Raw genomic sequence first — 12572 nt, 5'->3', positions numbered from 1 at the left:
GCGCGTTAGGGTTTTGTTTGAGGAGGGAAAGGCTTTTACGAGTCGTTACTCAGTCAGCCGCAATTTGATTTCCCACGCCTTTGCTTTTTTGTTAGGCCCAATCTTCATAAAACTCTGCCTTTAGAAAATAAAATTGTACCCTAAGCAATATAGGAATCATGGTATGATTTTTTTTAAGCAAATCAAATTATATATCTGCACTTTAAAATGTAAAAATATATATATAAATCTTAAATTACATAATTTTGTTGATTTAGTTTTAATTATTTATTGTAAGGTTTAATGTTAACATCTTAATAACGTTAAGTTTTATGAAATTATATAATTCTTCATTTTTTTCCTTTTTTTTACATTTTTAATGTATATATTTAATATTCTTATTTTATTTTTAAATTATGTTTTAAATTTATAATGAAATATATAAATAGTTTTATCTTATATTCTTATTTTACCTTTAATTATGTTTTAAATAAAATTTAACATTGATGAAGGGTGCCTTTTACTTCCTTTTTTTTATGCAATTCTGTTTACTTTTATTTTTGAAGTAATTGATTTTTAAATTAAATAAATACTCGTGATAAAAAAATTATTTACACCACAAAAAAACAAAAAACAACTCACTCTTTTTTATCAAAAATATTTATAATTCAATAATATTTGTATTTGAATCATTATTATAATAATAATTCTTTTATTATAAAAAATAGACACGTACACATGTATTTCTAATCTATAAAAGACATACGTGTTTAATATTTTTGTTAAACTTCTAATTACAATTTAAAATAAAAAATATATATCTAAATAGTAAAAAATGGTTACCTTTTTTAATAATGTAACTACAATTATTAATTTATTTTCATATATATATTGAGATAGAAATAAGAAAAACAAAGACAGACTTAGTTATCTCGTATTTATTTATTTATTTCGTTTTTTATTTTATTATTTCATTTTTATAATTATTTTTTATTTAATAAATTATTAATGATCAACTTAATTTAAAGTATTAATTATTTTTAATACTAAGATTTCATTTTTAATTTTAACCTTTTATGGTTTTTAATTACTTTATCCATAATAAAATTAAATTTAGAAAAAAATATATTTTAGTTTTATGTCTTAAAAATAGTATTTAAAAAAAACATTATAGATATATTGGGAATATAAATTATTTATACTATCATATAGAGAACTGTCATGTAATAATTTTTTTTTGCAAAAACAATGTCAATAAAAAAGTTGTATTTATCATTTTATATTTAATTATTATATAAATATTTTTATTGTTGAATATTTCTCATATTTTTATTATGTAAAAATTAAAATAATGTTGTATAATACAAAAAATTAACATAAATCATATATATATATATATATATATATATATACACAAATAATTTTGTATAAGTGTGTAAATATTTTAATTAAATAAGTCTAACCATATATATTGTTTGTTTGTTAATGTATTGATTAAACAAATTATAGTAAACATAAAAAAATACACTGTGCTTTTTATCCAATAGTTAGATGAATATGATGAAACACATTAAAAAACTCATTTCATGCATTCATTAAACTATTATAACAAAATTATTATATAAATTTGAAAACATAATTGATTAAACGAACAAAGTAAGTTTAGCAATACATTTTATATAAATAAGTCTTTTACACATTTAGGACAACTTTAATCATATATATTAAAAAAATATTTTGACACACAAATTAAACAAATATATTACATAGACAAACAATATAAAAACTTACAAATTAAAATAAAACAAGGATTTAAAATTATAAATCATCCATAAGCAAGTTTATTATTATATTAAATAATATTTTAACAACATTTTTTATCAATATTAAATATTAAGAATTCAAGTATTTAAAATAGTTTGGAGAGCCTGTGAGAACCTGATAAATTAACACACTTAAATCCATCCTCTGATCACTGTTTTAATTCACCTTGCCACGTCAAAATTCCACTCTCTTTCTCTCTGCATGCACTGAATGCCATATGTCACTTTGGAAGCTTCTAAAAGCTGTAGTGGAAGCCAAGTGGCAGTGAGTAACTGCTCAACCGTTTGACGAGGGAGAGAAAATAATTTCTCTGAAAACTCTTCTCTTCCTTTCATGCAATCTTCTTCTTCCTCACAAATTCTGATCTTCCATCTTCTCTGCATTTTTCTCTGCACTCTTCCATCTTCTCTCTAAAATACCTCACTATCAACTCCTCTGATCTAATTTCAGAGACCATAGACGCCTTCACTGCACCGTGAGCGTTATTCTGATCCGAACCAAACTGAGAACTGAACTGGTAAGTTCTCGTCCCTGCACTTGTCTGTTTAGTTCATGCAAATCAAGATTTTTGGTTGCATGTGTAAGTTAGAAGTCTGATCTGTTAATGATTTTGGTGTATTAGATAAGTGGAAGTGGTTGAGTGAATTCTGGATAGGAAGCCGTGAGTGGTCGAGATAAATTCTAAGCATTTGGAAGTGCAGTGTTAGACCAGGTAAGGGAAGCTTTAGTAATTTAATTTAATATATGTTTGATCTGTATGACAGTAATGAATTGTGATGGATGTCTGAAATGTATGCAATATATGAATTTTGAATATTCGTGAATGAGCAGAATTGAAATGTATGGATATCAGGAATGTTGTGTGAAATTATGCAGTGAATGAGATGTATGAGTTGTAATGTGATTGGTTTCTGCATAATTTGGAATGATAATGATCTGAACTGTATGTTGATGATGATATGTTTGAAACTGGAAAGAAGAAAGACTCTGGAATTATGAAATGATAATATGAATTATGTAATGTATGAGATTTATGTTAAAGATAAATTCTAAGTTAGGAATTGTATGAAAAACTGTGAAATTCTCGTGTTTGAAAATCTGGAAAATCTGATCTTCTCTGATTAATGGTGTACGCTCGTCATCGAACGGTCTTATACCGTTCGGTTTCACTGGAAAATAACTTAGAGTAAGAATTCTTTCATTTGGAGAGGATTCGGATCGAGAACGAGCGTTATTTGTGTGAAGAGTTAGGTTTGAGCGTTCGGCTCAGCTTAGCGTGTCCAACCATCTAAAAATAAATTGAAGAGTATTAGTACGCTCGGTTTTGTTACCAGCGTTCGTCATAAGTGGCGCTTAGCATTATACTGAGCGTTCGTCCAAATGATCTCTCAATCTTAGATTGAGCGTTCGTCCCAGTTAGCGTTCGGTCTGATACTGAACGTTCGTTCCCATGCGTGTTCGTTTCCATGCACATTCGTTCCTATGTGCGTTCGTTTTATTTGGTGTTCGGTCATTGACCTGGTGTTCGTTATGAGCAGTGTTCGTTTTATGATTGAACGTTCATCTTTCCTTGCTTCGTGAGCGAACGTATATGGCGTTCGTCCAAACTGTTAATTAACGTTCGGTCTTTCAATTGCAGTGTTGTATCTGAACTTTTATCATGTTATGGGTATTTATTTAAACATATCTAAATTATATTTATCCTTTTTATTCAACCTCCAGTATTATACTTAGAATTATCCTAAGTATTAATCAGATCTTTTTGAATCAATCTCAATTAAATTCTTAAGTGTTCTTAACATCCGTACATGAATAAAGGTTCGTTTCTTTTGTTCAGAAACGAGGCTGCAGTGCACTGTAATACAGTCGTCTTGATCTATTAAATAGTAACTTGTATTTAAATTAAAAGAGTGGAATACAGAAATGAAAATTTGATTAAGAGAAATTGTGAATATGTACGAATGGTGAATTGAATGGAGTTATGAGAATTGGATTGTGAATGAGCGTTCCAAGGAGGAACGTCTCCATGATGTGAATATGAGAAGTAGTGTAGTATGACCATGGTAAAGCTGCTGATGGCTGTTCATCCTGATATTCCGTGAGTGCTCATCCTCATGTAGAGGGGAGTAGGTCATGCGTGGGAATGGCAGGAGGCCCTAGTCCTATTGAGTACTTTGGACTGATAGGGTTAACCTCGGGTGGCAGTTGATGGATGTTCCAGTTACTACACCACCCGTGTGCAAGAACGCCTGTAGATACATGGCATCATACAGTCCGGACAGTCTTTAATTATGAGAATATGAATGAGCTACTGTATGCGTGTATATGTGTTTAATGTTGTATGAACTGTATGACTGATGTTATATGTTAAATTATGTTGATTGTATTGAATTAAATTACCTAAGCTTACCCTTGCAATTTCCTTGTGTTGTCTACTGTTTCTGTATGTCCGTCTTGTCAATGCAATGATCATCCGTTGTGGATGTGAGCAGATGGTGATGCATCCCTTGAAACCATGCTGGAAGAAGAAAATTTGGAGGATGTCAACCTTGTGGACGTTGAAGTTAAAGCTGAGCAGTAGAGGCTCGTTTCTGTAGTAGCATTAGTTAGTTTTCTGTGCTGTATTTTGACAGTTCTGTATATAGTTCTGCAGAATTGTTCATCCAGATCTGTTTTGTATTTTAATGAATTTACTGAACGCTGTACAGTACTGTATGTTCAGTTTTATCATTTTGAGCAGCTGTTGTAAATGTTAAGACTGCACTGTTTTCTGTAAATGTGATTAGTTCTGATTAATGGTAATTACTATTTATTGGGATGTTACAGAGCCTATCATAATAATATTTAAAATATATTATTTTTTGTCTAAATAAGTATATTAATTTATTCAGTTCATTAACTATTTCCTTTTGTTTTTCATTTCATTTGTGTAATTTATAAAAGTTATTTCATAAGTGTTTATGGTTTGTTATCATCGCTCAAAATAAAGGTTTGTAAATATATTTGATCTAAGGTTAAACTTATAATATTGTATAATATTAATTTAGTTACGTTATTTTATATTTATATTAGTATATTAATTTATATATGTATGGAGTTTTTTTAAGCTTTAGGCGGCCTTCGCCCAATTATCTTTTATTTTTAAAAAATTAATATATAAATAAAATAATCCTTTTTTTTAACTTTAATGTATTTAGTCCCTTCAAGTATATTTATAAAAGAAAATTTTGTCAACCCAACTATAATACACACACACACACACACATATATATATATATATATATATATATATATATATATATATATATAATATCAAATAGTTTTAAATTAATATAAATTTGTATAAAAACAATTAAAAATAAATGGGCTGAATTAAAATTACTAAGTAACAAAACCTGGATTATATATTTCATACGTACATTATTGCTTAAAGTTTTAATTAATTAATCAAAGAAAAATATTATTTTATTTAATTCTATATAGAATACTTAATCAAAGCAGGTGCATTGCGTGACACTATCAAGTGACTTACATATCCGTTCCTAACCCATTGAAGGAGGTTCAGTCTCAAAGATTTCAAGAAAGAGATTCCTAAACCCTTAATCTTCCAAAACCCTACCATCTCTCATGGCGTCGTCGTTAATTCGCCTCCGCCGAACTCTCAGAGCACTATCCGGCGTCACCCAGTCCGTTTCCGCCACGCATGCGCCATCGTTTTCCGCCCCTATCAGGTGCGCCGTTTCATGGAATTGCCACTCTCTGAAGGGGGTGGTTCAGTCCCGTTCTTTCAGATCATCTTCAACTTCTCTCCTCTCTGTTAGATCCTCGCAGAGCAACATCCCCGAAGAGATAGGTCCCGATACCATTCTCTTCGAGGGCTGCGACTACAACCACTGGCTCTTCGTCATGGACTTCCCTAGGGACAACAAACCCCCTCCCGAAGAAATGGTTCGTGTTTACGAGAAAACTTGTGCCAAAGGCCTCAACATCAGGTTTCTCCCGTCATGTCTTGTACCACTCTTCCTATCACAATGTTTTAATTATTGTCCTCGTCCTCATAGTCCTGAAACAGGTTATATTGTGAAAAAATATCGAGGAGGGCCAGTAACACACTCTATTATTAACCTAAATTTATTGATAACCACGAAATCATGAGTGAAGTTCGTTGATTAAAAATTAGAAGCCCCATGACATGCTGTGGTTTTTAATTCATTTTTAGCTGAGAGCGTGTTGGATACTGTGTGGATCTGTTCGTAGTGGTCTTTACTTAAATATGTGTTTTTTTAGTGTGGAAGAAGCGAAGCAGAAGATATATGCGTGCAGCACAAGAACTTACACAAGCTTTCAGGCAGTCATGACCGAAGAAGAGTCTAAAAAATTTGAAGGTATTTGTTCCCGTTTCCCACTCTCGAATTCCATCTTACTGTCGAGAAGATAGAATTTTATGTTTGATTTGTTGCATCTGAACAGGTCTTCCTGGAGTCATCTTTGTGCTACCCGATTCCTATATTGATCCAGTGAACAAGCAGTACGGGGGTATGATTCTTTTTTTCTTTTCAGAAGATCTCTCCATGCTTAAGAAGTTGATTGGATGTCTTCATTTCTTATTCAATTTCAGTATTAGTTGTATCATGTGACTTCAATAGTTTGCTACCCTTTTTGATTGCAACGCATGTTTTCGTGGTTGATAAATAGGAGATCAGTACATTAATGGAACCATTATCCCCCGACCACCACCAGTACAGTATGGGAGAAATAAGGGAAGACGAGACCGGAATAGGAGTCCTGGTCAGTACAACCGACAAGAGAATCCAGTGCCAAGCTCCCAAGGGAATCCCTCTTACGGTGCTCAGGAGTCCATGCCAAGGGATGGAAGAAACTATGCGCCTCCACAAAATTATCCACCCCCACAGAACTATGGTCAAGCATCACCACAGCAGTATCCGCCTCGACAGAACTATGGCCAAGCATCACAAAACTATCTACCCCAACAGAACTTTGGTCAAGCATCACAAAACTATCCACCCCAACAGAACTTTGGCCGAGCATCACAAAACTATCCATCCCAACAGAACTTTGGCCCAGCATCACAAAGTTATCCACCCCAACAGAATTATGGCCAAGCATCTCAGAATTATTCACCAAGAAATATGGTCAGACATCACAGAACTATCCTCCCCAACAAAGTTATGGCCAAGCATCTCAGAATTATCCACCACAACAGAAATATGGCCAGACATCACAAAACTATCCTCCCCAACAAAATCATGGCCAAGCATCACCCAATTTACCCCCACAACAGAACTATGGTCAGGCATCACCTGATTTTCCACCCCAACAGAACTATAGTCAGGGGTTGCAAAATTATCCACCCCAACAGAACTATGATCTGGCATCGCAAAATTATACCCCCCAACTGACCTTTGATCAAGCACCGCAGAATTATCCACAACACACTCGATATGGTTTTACCAAAACATAAAAATTTGGCTGCAACATTATGAAAAGGTTGGGGTAGTAGTATATTTTCTTAATCGACAAAGGAATTTTATTTACAAGGTACTAGTTATATCACACCAAATATAAACAAAAATCCTTCTGAAGATTAATGCCATTGGTATCACAAAGGTCTTGAGTGATTGTTCGGCTGAGAAACTTGATGAAACTTATACAGAATCGTATATTAGACAGTGTAAAAGATATATCCAAACACATGAAACAAAGTAATATAGTTTCAGTCCAAAAGATAAATATAATTTCATCAAAAGTTATTTCTTTCAAAAAATCAATAATGTCAGAACGATTATCCTCCAACACAGAGATCGAAAATATGTAACATAAGTATATGTCGCAACCGGGATCGCGACGGGACGACGATCCGTGGAAAAATAAACGGTTTTGAAAAAGAAGAGATTTTGGAGTCGCTACCATAGTTTATTCTGGAAAACTACGGAAAAACCATAAAATGATAAAGCATGGTCTGCGAAAATGAGATTCTTGGTTCGGGAGTCGGTTACGTGTAGGGAAGGTATTAGCACCCTACAACGCCTGCCCTAAAGCAGTACCTTTAATTAAATACACGAATATGATGTGGTTTTCAAAATGTTTAACTATCCCCTAAAATAAAACTCTAAAGAAACAAAATGTACTTTTTTAGTTTTTTGGGCCCAACAAGGATTGACCTTGCTCCTACGTATTCTCATTCAGAATGAGAAATCAGGGTTCCGTATTTCTTTTTGGAAATTGTTTGAAAAGTTTGTTTAAGGAATTGTTTGAGAATTTGAGAATTTTGATTATGGATAAATTTGAATTTTTGGGAGAGTGAACCTGACAAGGACTGGCCTTGCTCCTACGTATCTCCACTTTTGATGGAGAATCAAGGATCACGTAGTTCTGGCCAGGCGATATTGTTTGTTGTTTGAAATTGTCGATGTTTTTAGTTTTTGATGATTTTATGTTTTTTTGTATTTTATGAATCAAATAGGAAAGGTTTTTAGCACAAGGACGATGCGTGCGATCACACATGTGCCTAAACCTTTAAAACATATTTTTGTAATTTTATTTAAAAGAGAGAAAAGGTTTTTAGCACAAGGACGATGCGTGCGATCACACATGTGCTTAAACCTTTGAAACGTATTTTTGGCATTTTTTTGAAGAAAGAGAAAAGGTTTTTGGCACAAGGACGATGCGTGCGATCACACATGTGCCTAAACCTTTAAAACGTATTTTTGGCATTTTTTTGAAGAAATAGAAAAAGTTTTTGGCACAAGGACGATGCGTGCGATCACACATGTGCCTAAACCTTTAAAACGTATTTTTGGCATTTTATTTAAAAGAGAGAAAAGGTTTTTAGCACAAGGACGATGCGTGCGATCACGCATGTGCTTAAACCTTTGAAACTTATTTTTGACATTTTTTTGAAGAAAGAGAAAAGGTTTTTGGCACAAGGACGATGCGTGCGATCACACATGTGCCTAAACCTTTAAAACATATTTTTGATATTTTTTAGAAAGAGAAAAGGTTTTTAACACAAGGACGATGCGTGCGATCACACATGTGCCTAAACCTTTAAAACATATTTTTGATTTTTTTAGAATTTATGTATTTTATTTTTCTTCATTCATTTTTTTTATTTTTGTAATTTTTTTATGTAAAACGAAACAAATAAGTTCAATAGATAAAACAAATGGTGGGGAAACTATACAAGGAGGGCATGCAATAAAAACCAAATAATTAAATAAAGAAACAAAATAAAGTAAAAAAAGTCCAACATGAATAGGGGTACCGAGATAAAAACCAGAGTGCCAATTGAAATTGAAGCTCCTTTGTTTAGGCCAATACTCTTCTTCTCCAACTTTGGATATGCTAGGAGTGTAAACACGAAAGTGGAGGTGCACCCTGAAATCTGTTTGTAAGGTCCAATTCCCTTCTTCTTCTTTTAATTTTTGTTTGCAGAAACGGAGGGGCTTAAACCCAAATGAAAGGGGGTGTGCGGGTGAGAACCGGGGGGTGCGTGAAGGAGAAAAATGTTTTTATTTTATTTTTTCTTTTTTTTTGTTTATTAGAGAGAGCTGGGTCGAGGAAAAAAAAAACGAACAGGCCCAAGACCTTTCCATTCTTCAGCTCAGGAGACCCTTAGGGGTTTCTCCCATTCTTCTCATCACACCATTTCACTCCACTGAGACCAAGGGTCTCTTTCTCTCTGAGCAAGAGAAGCCAAAGGCGCTCACCTCCACCGTTCAACGACCACCTCCCAACCTTCGTCCAAACGGCCACCACGGTGCGCGAGAGGAGAACGCACTCGCCTTCCACCTTGCATCCTCGCCGCCGCTGCTACCGGTGACTGTCTCCGCGCCACTGCTTCTGCGAACCAGCCACCACGCCACCGCTTGCTAGGACCAGCCGCCGCATCACTGCCTCTTCGAACCAGTCATCACGCACGCCAACCGGGCCGCCTTTGTCTCGGGTCCCCTGGCATCCTTCTTGCTTCACGAACGGCGACTCTAATCCTTGGGCCGTGGGCACAGAGGATCAATATCTAGTTTGGCTCTTGGATTTTTTTTTTTGTTTTTTTTTTTTGCAGTTAATGGTTTTGGGGTCTTTGATAATTGAAAATGATGAAAGTAGAAGTGATGTTGGAGATGTCGGGAGTGATGTGGATGGTGATGTGGGCGTTGCAGCAGAGGATGGATGATGATGGGTGTTTGGAGGTAATGAAAATGGAGGAAGAAAGGTGTTGGCCGTGGGGGTAAGGTGAAGATGATGATATGGGAAACAGTATATGGATGAAGATGGGAGTGAGTTCACGGGTGTTGGAGCTGATGGAGAGTGGTCAGAGGTGAATGATGAATGAAGATGATAATCTTGGGGTTTAGTGTTGGAGGTAATGGATGTTGGAAGTGAAATGGAATGGTAGTTGGGATGGTTACGGGTGAAGGTCGTGAGAGGCAAAGGCCCTGGTCAGAGGTGAATCCTCTCCCTTGGAGATCATTGATGCACTCCTTAAATTGCCAGAAGACTGAAAATTGTCGGCAAACTTCATGAAACTGTCGGTAGCTTTGATTGGGGGACTGTTGGAATAATTTGGTAGACATAATTGGAGGGTTGGTGAAGTGGGAAATATTAGTGGAAGTTTGTTAAATGTGGGATGATGGAAGTGGACCATGGCTGTCGGCTTGGTTGAGAGTGTCGGCAGCCTTCGTTGGAGCATTGTGGGAAACAGCTGGTGGGAATTATGGACGAACGTTCAACTGAGACGAACGACCATTTTTAAAACAAATCAGTATTTGGACCATGGCTGTCGGCTCATCATATTGTTAACTTTATCCTCGTACAGCAGTAAAGTGTGTTGCTACTCCGAATCCATCTGTGAAACTGCCATTAACTGCTGAAAATGTAGAAAGTGTATTGGATGAAATTCGACCGTATCTCATTGCAGATGGTGGAAATGTGGCTTTACATGAAATTGATGGCAATGTTGTGCGGTTGAAGCTACAGGGAGCATGTGGTTCGTGTCCAAGCTCTGTTACAACAATGAAATTGGGCATTGAGCGTCGACTGATGGAGAAGATCCCTGAAATAGTGGCGGTTGAACCGATAGCTGATGAAGAAACTGGTCTTGAACTAAATGAAGAAAACATAGAGAAGGTTAGTTCTGTGTTCTATCAAGATGATATATATACTTCGCTGGTTCTTCTGGATTATTCATATTTGAAATAAACTTTTTGTAGTTTTGTTGAGAAAACTGGTAGAATGTTTTTTTTTCTCTCAAATGGTATCGCACAAGTACAGATGTTCACATGCACCAAGGGACTTGAGAGGGAAACAGTATATCTAGAGGATATGAATATGCAAATAGTGATTGAGTGGGACTTAAATGTATATTTTTTTTATGTTTCTTGGGATTTCTTTGAAACAATCTAGCGGATATACGAATATATCTGACAAAAAATAATTGAATGATAAATATTGGTAACTTTTGTATATTACATTGTAATCAAGTTAGTTGATGGAAGTCATCTGTGGAATTCAAACAATTTGGGAAAAGGCTAAACATTTTTCGTGAAGAATGCTTTTGTTATTTGTGGGTAAGTTTAGTAATAATTTACACACATTAAGACCCTCCCGTGATTCCCATTAATATGGTACAAAATCTGTTACACATTGAAGTCTTTACCTCATATGTTGCTCAGTTCTGTACACTGTCTATTTGATGGAAAGAGACTTCTGTTTAACTACTAGCTGTTATAATGAGGTTTAGGCCTCAATATCAAGCTCTGCATTTCAGTATAAGAAAGATGCTTTATCCTGCTAGGCTGTTAAACTGTATATGTTGTTTTTCATATGTTATATGCATAGGATTGTGTTTATTGAGACTGGTCTAAGATCATAGTATATTTGTCAATAGATGGTAAGAAATGGTTCAAACACTGGACTTTATTCTATCTTTTTAAGTTTCTATATCAAGCAAGACCTGTTCAGTTATTGTATAAATGACTAATATAATTTCTGTAACATTAGTATGAAGTGAAAATCTTAATGTTATATAAACTGGTTCAGGTTCTTGAGGAAATAAGCCCCTACATGGTCGGGGCTGCTGATGGAACTCTTGAGCTGGTGGCTATTGATGAGCCAATAGTAAAGATCAGAATCACAGGCCCCGCTGCTAGTGTCATGACTGTGCGTGTAGCTGTTACACAGAAGTTGCGAGAAAAAATACCTGCCATAACAGCTGTTCAGCTTTTATGATACTTTATTTCGAAAGAATAGAACTATCATGGCATTCTTGTAATTTTTCATGTACAACAGTAATTGAAATAAAGTGTTACATGTTATGAATAGTTATAATATATGCTGTCAAATGATTCTTTTTATTTTTTATGAAAATCGTCAGTCACACGCTTTTACAGTGGATGAGGGTTCTGCTATTGTAATCAAACTATAGATTAATTTATTTGTTATGGTTATCACTAAGTATTAAATCGTATTTTTTGTCTGGACTCCTGTTTTCCATTAACTAGGTTTTCGATCAAACTAATAAGCATGCACAAAATCCCGAATATGGTGTCGCCATTAACGCATCATGAACGCCTTAGTAAAGGTACGGAGATGGTTGATTTTTCCTATTTTGTTAGAAATGAAAGCTATTTTATCAGTTGCATATCATGTTTTCCAATGCTCCAACCTAATTCTCCTTGATTATTGGAGATTTCGCAGGTCTGGCCAACTTTAGGGAAACTGAAAGTTGAAACAGTTTTGTATTGAATAAA

At 34.6% G+C, this 12572-nt stretch overlaps 1 protein-coding gene, 1 long non-coding RNA gene and 1 pseudogene across 3 annotated transcripts; all 3 read left to right on the top strand.

Moving 5' to 3' along the window:
- The first annotated feature begins 1951 nt into the window (after positions 1-1951).
- Positions 1952-4456, top strand: LOC148195451 (uncharacterized). Its single transcript, XR_015780579.1, has 3 exons — positions 1952-2320; positions 2426-2515; positions 4296-4456. It is a non-coding gene; the product is annotated as an uncharacterized LOC148195451 (long non-coding RNA).
- Positions 4457-5302: 846 nt separating this feature from the next.
- On the top strand, positions 5303-9399 carry LOC148195450 (uncharacterized; annotated as a pseudogene). The gene is made up of 4 exons (XR_015780688.1): positions 5303-5795; positions 6091-6188; positions 6274-6339; positions 6499-9399. The product of XR_015780688.1 is annotated as an uncharacterized LOC148195450 (transcript).
- LOC148195449 (nifU-like protein 2, chloroplastic) lies at positions 9084-12289 on the top strand. Its single transcript, XM_088094124.1, has 2 exons — positions 9084-10950; positions 11863-12289. The coding sequence occupies exons 1-2, from the start codon at positions 10837-10839 to the stop codon at positions 12049-12051; spliced, it is 303 nt and encodes a 100-aa protein (XP_087950250.1). The 5' UTR covers positions 9084-10836; the 3' UTR covers positions 12052-12289.
- Positions 12290-12572: the final 283 nt, after the last annotated feature.

The sequence above is a fragment of the Vigna umbellata genome, chromosome 7, assembly GCF_029865625.1.
Source record: "Vigna umbellata cultivar VRB3 chromosome 7, Vumbellata_1.0, whole genome shotgun sequence".
NCBI lineage: Eukaryota > Viridiplantae > Streptophyta > Magnoliopsida > Fabales > Fabaceae > Vigna > Vigna umbellata.
Note: the sequence above shows the minus strand (reverse complement) of the source record. Positions and strands in the feature narration are given on the sequence as shown.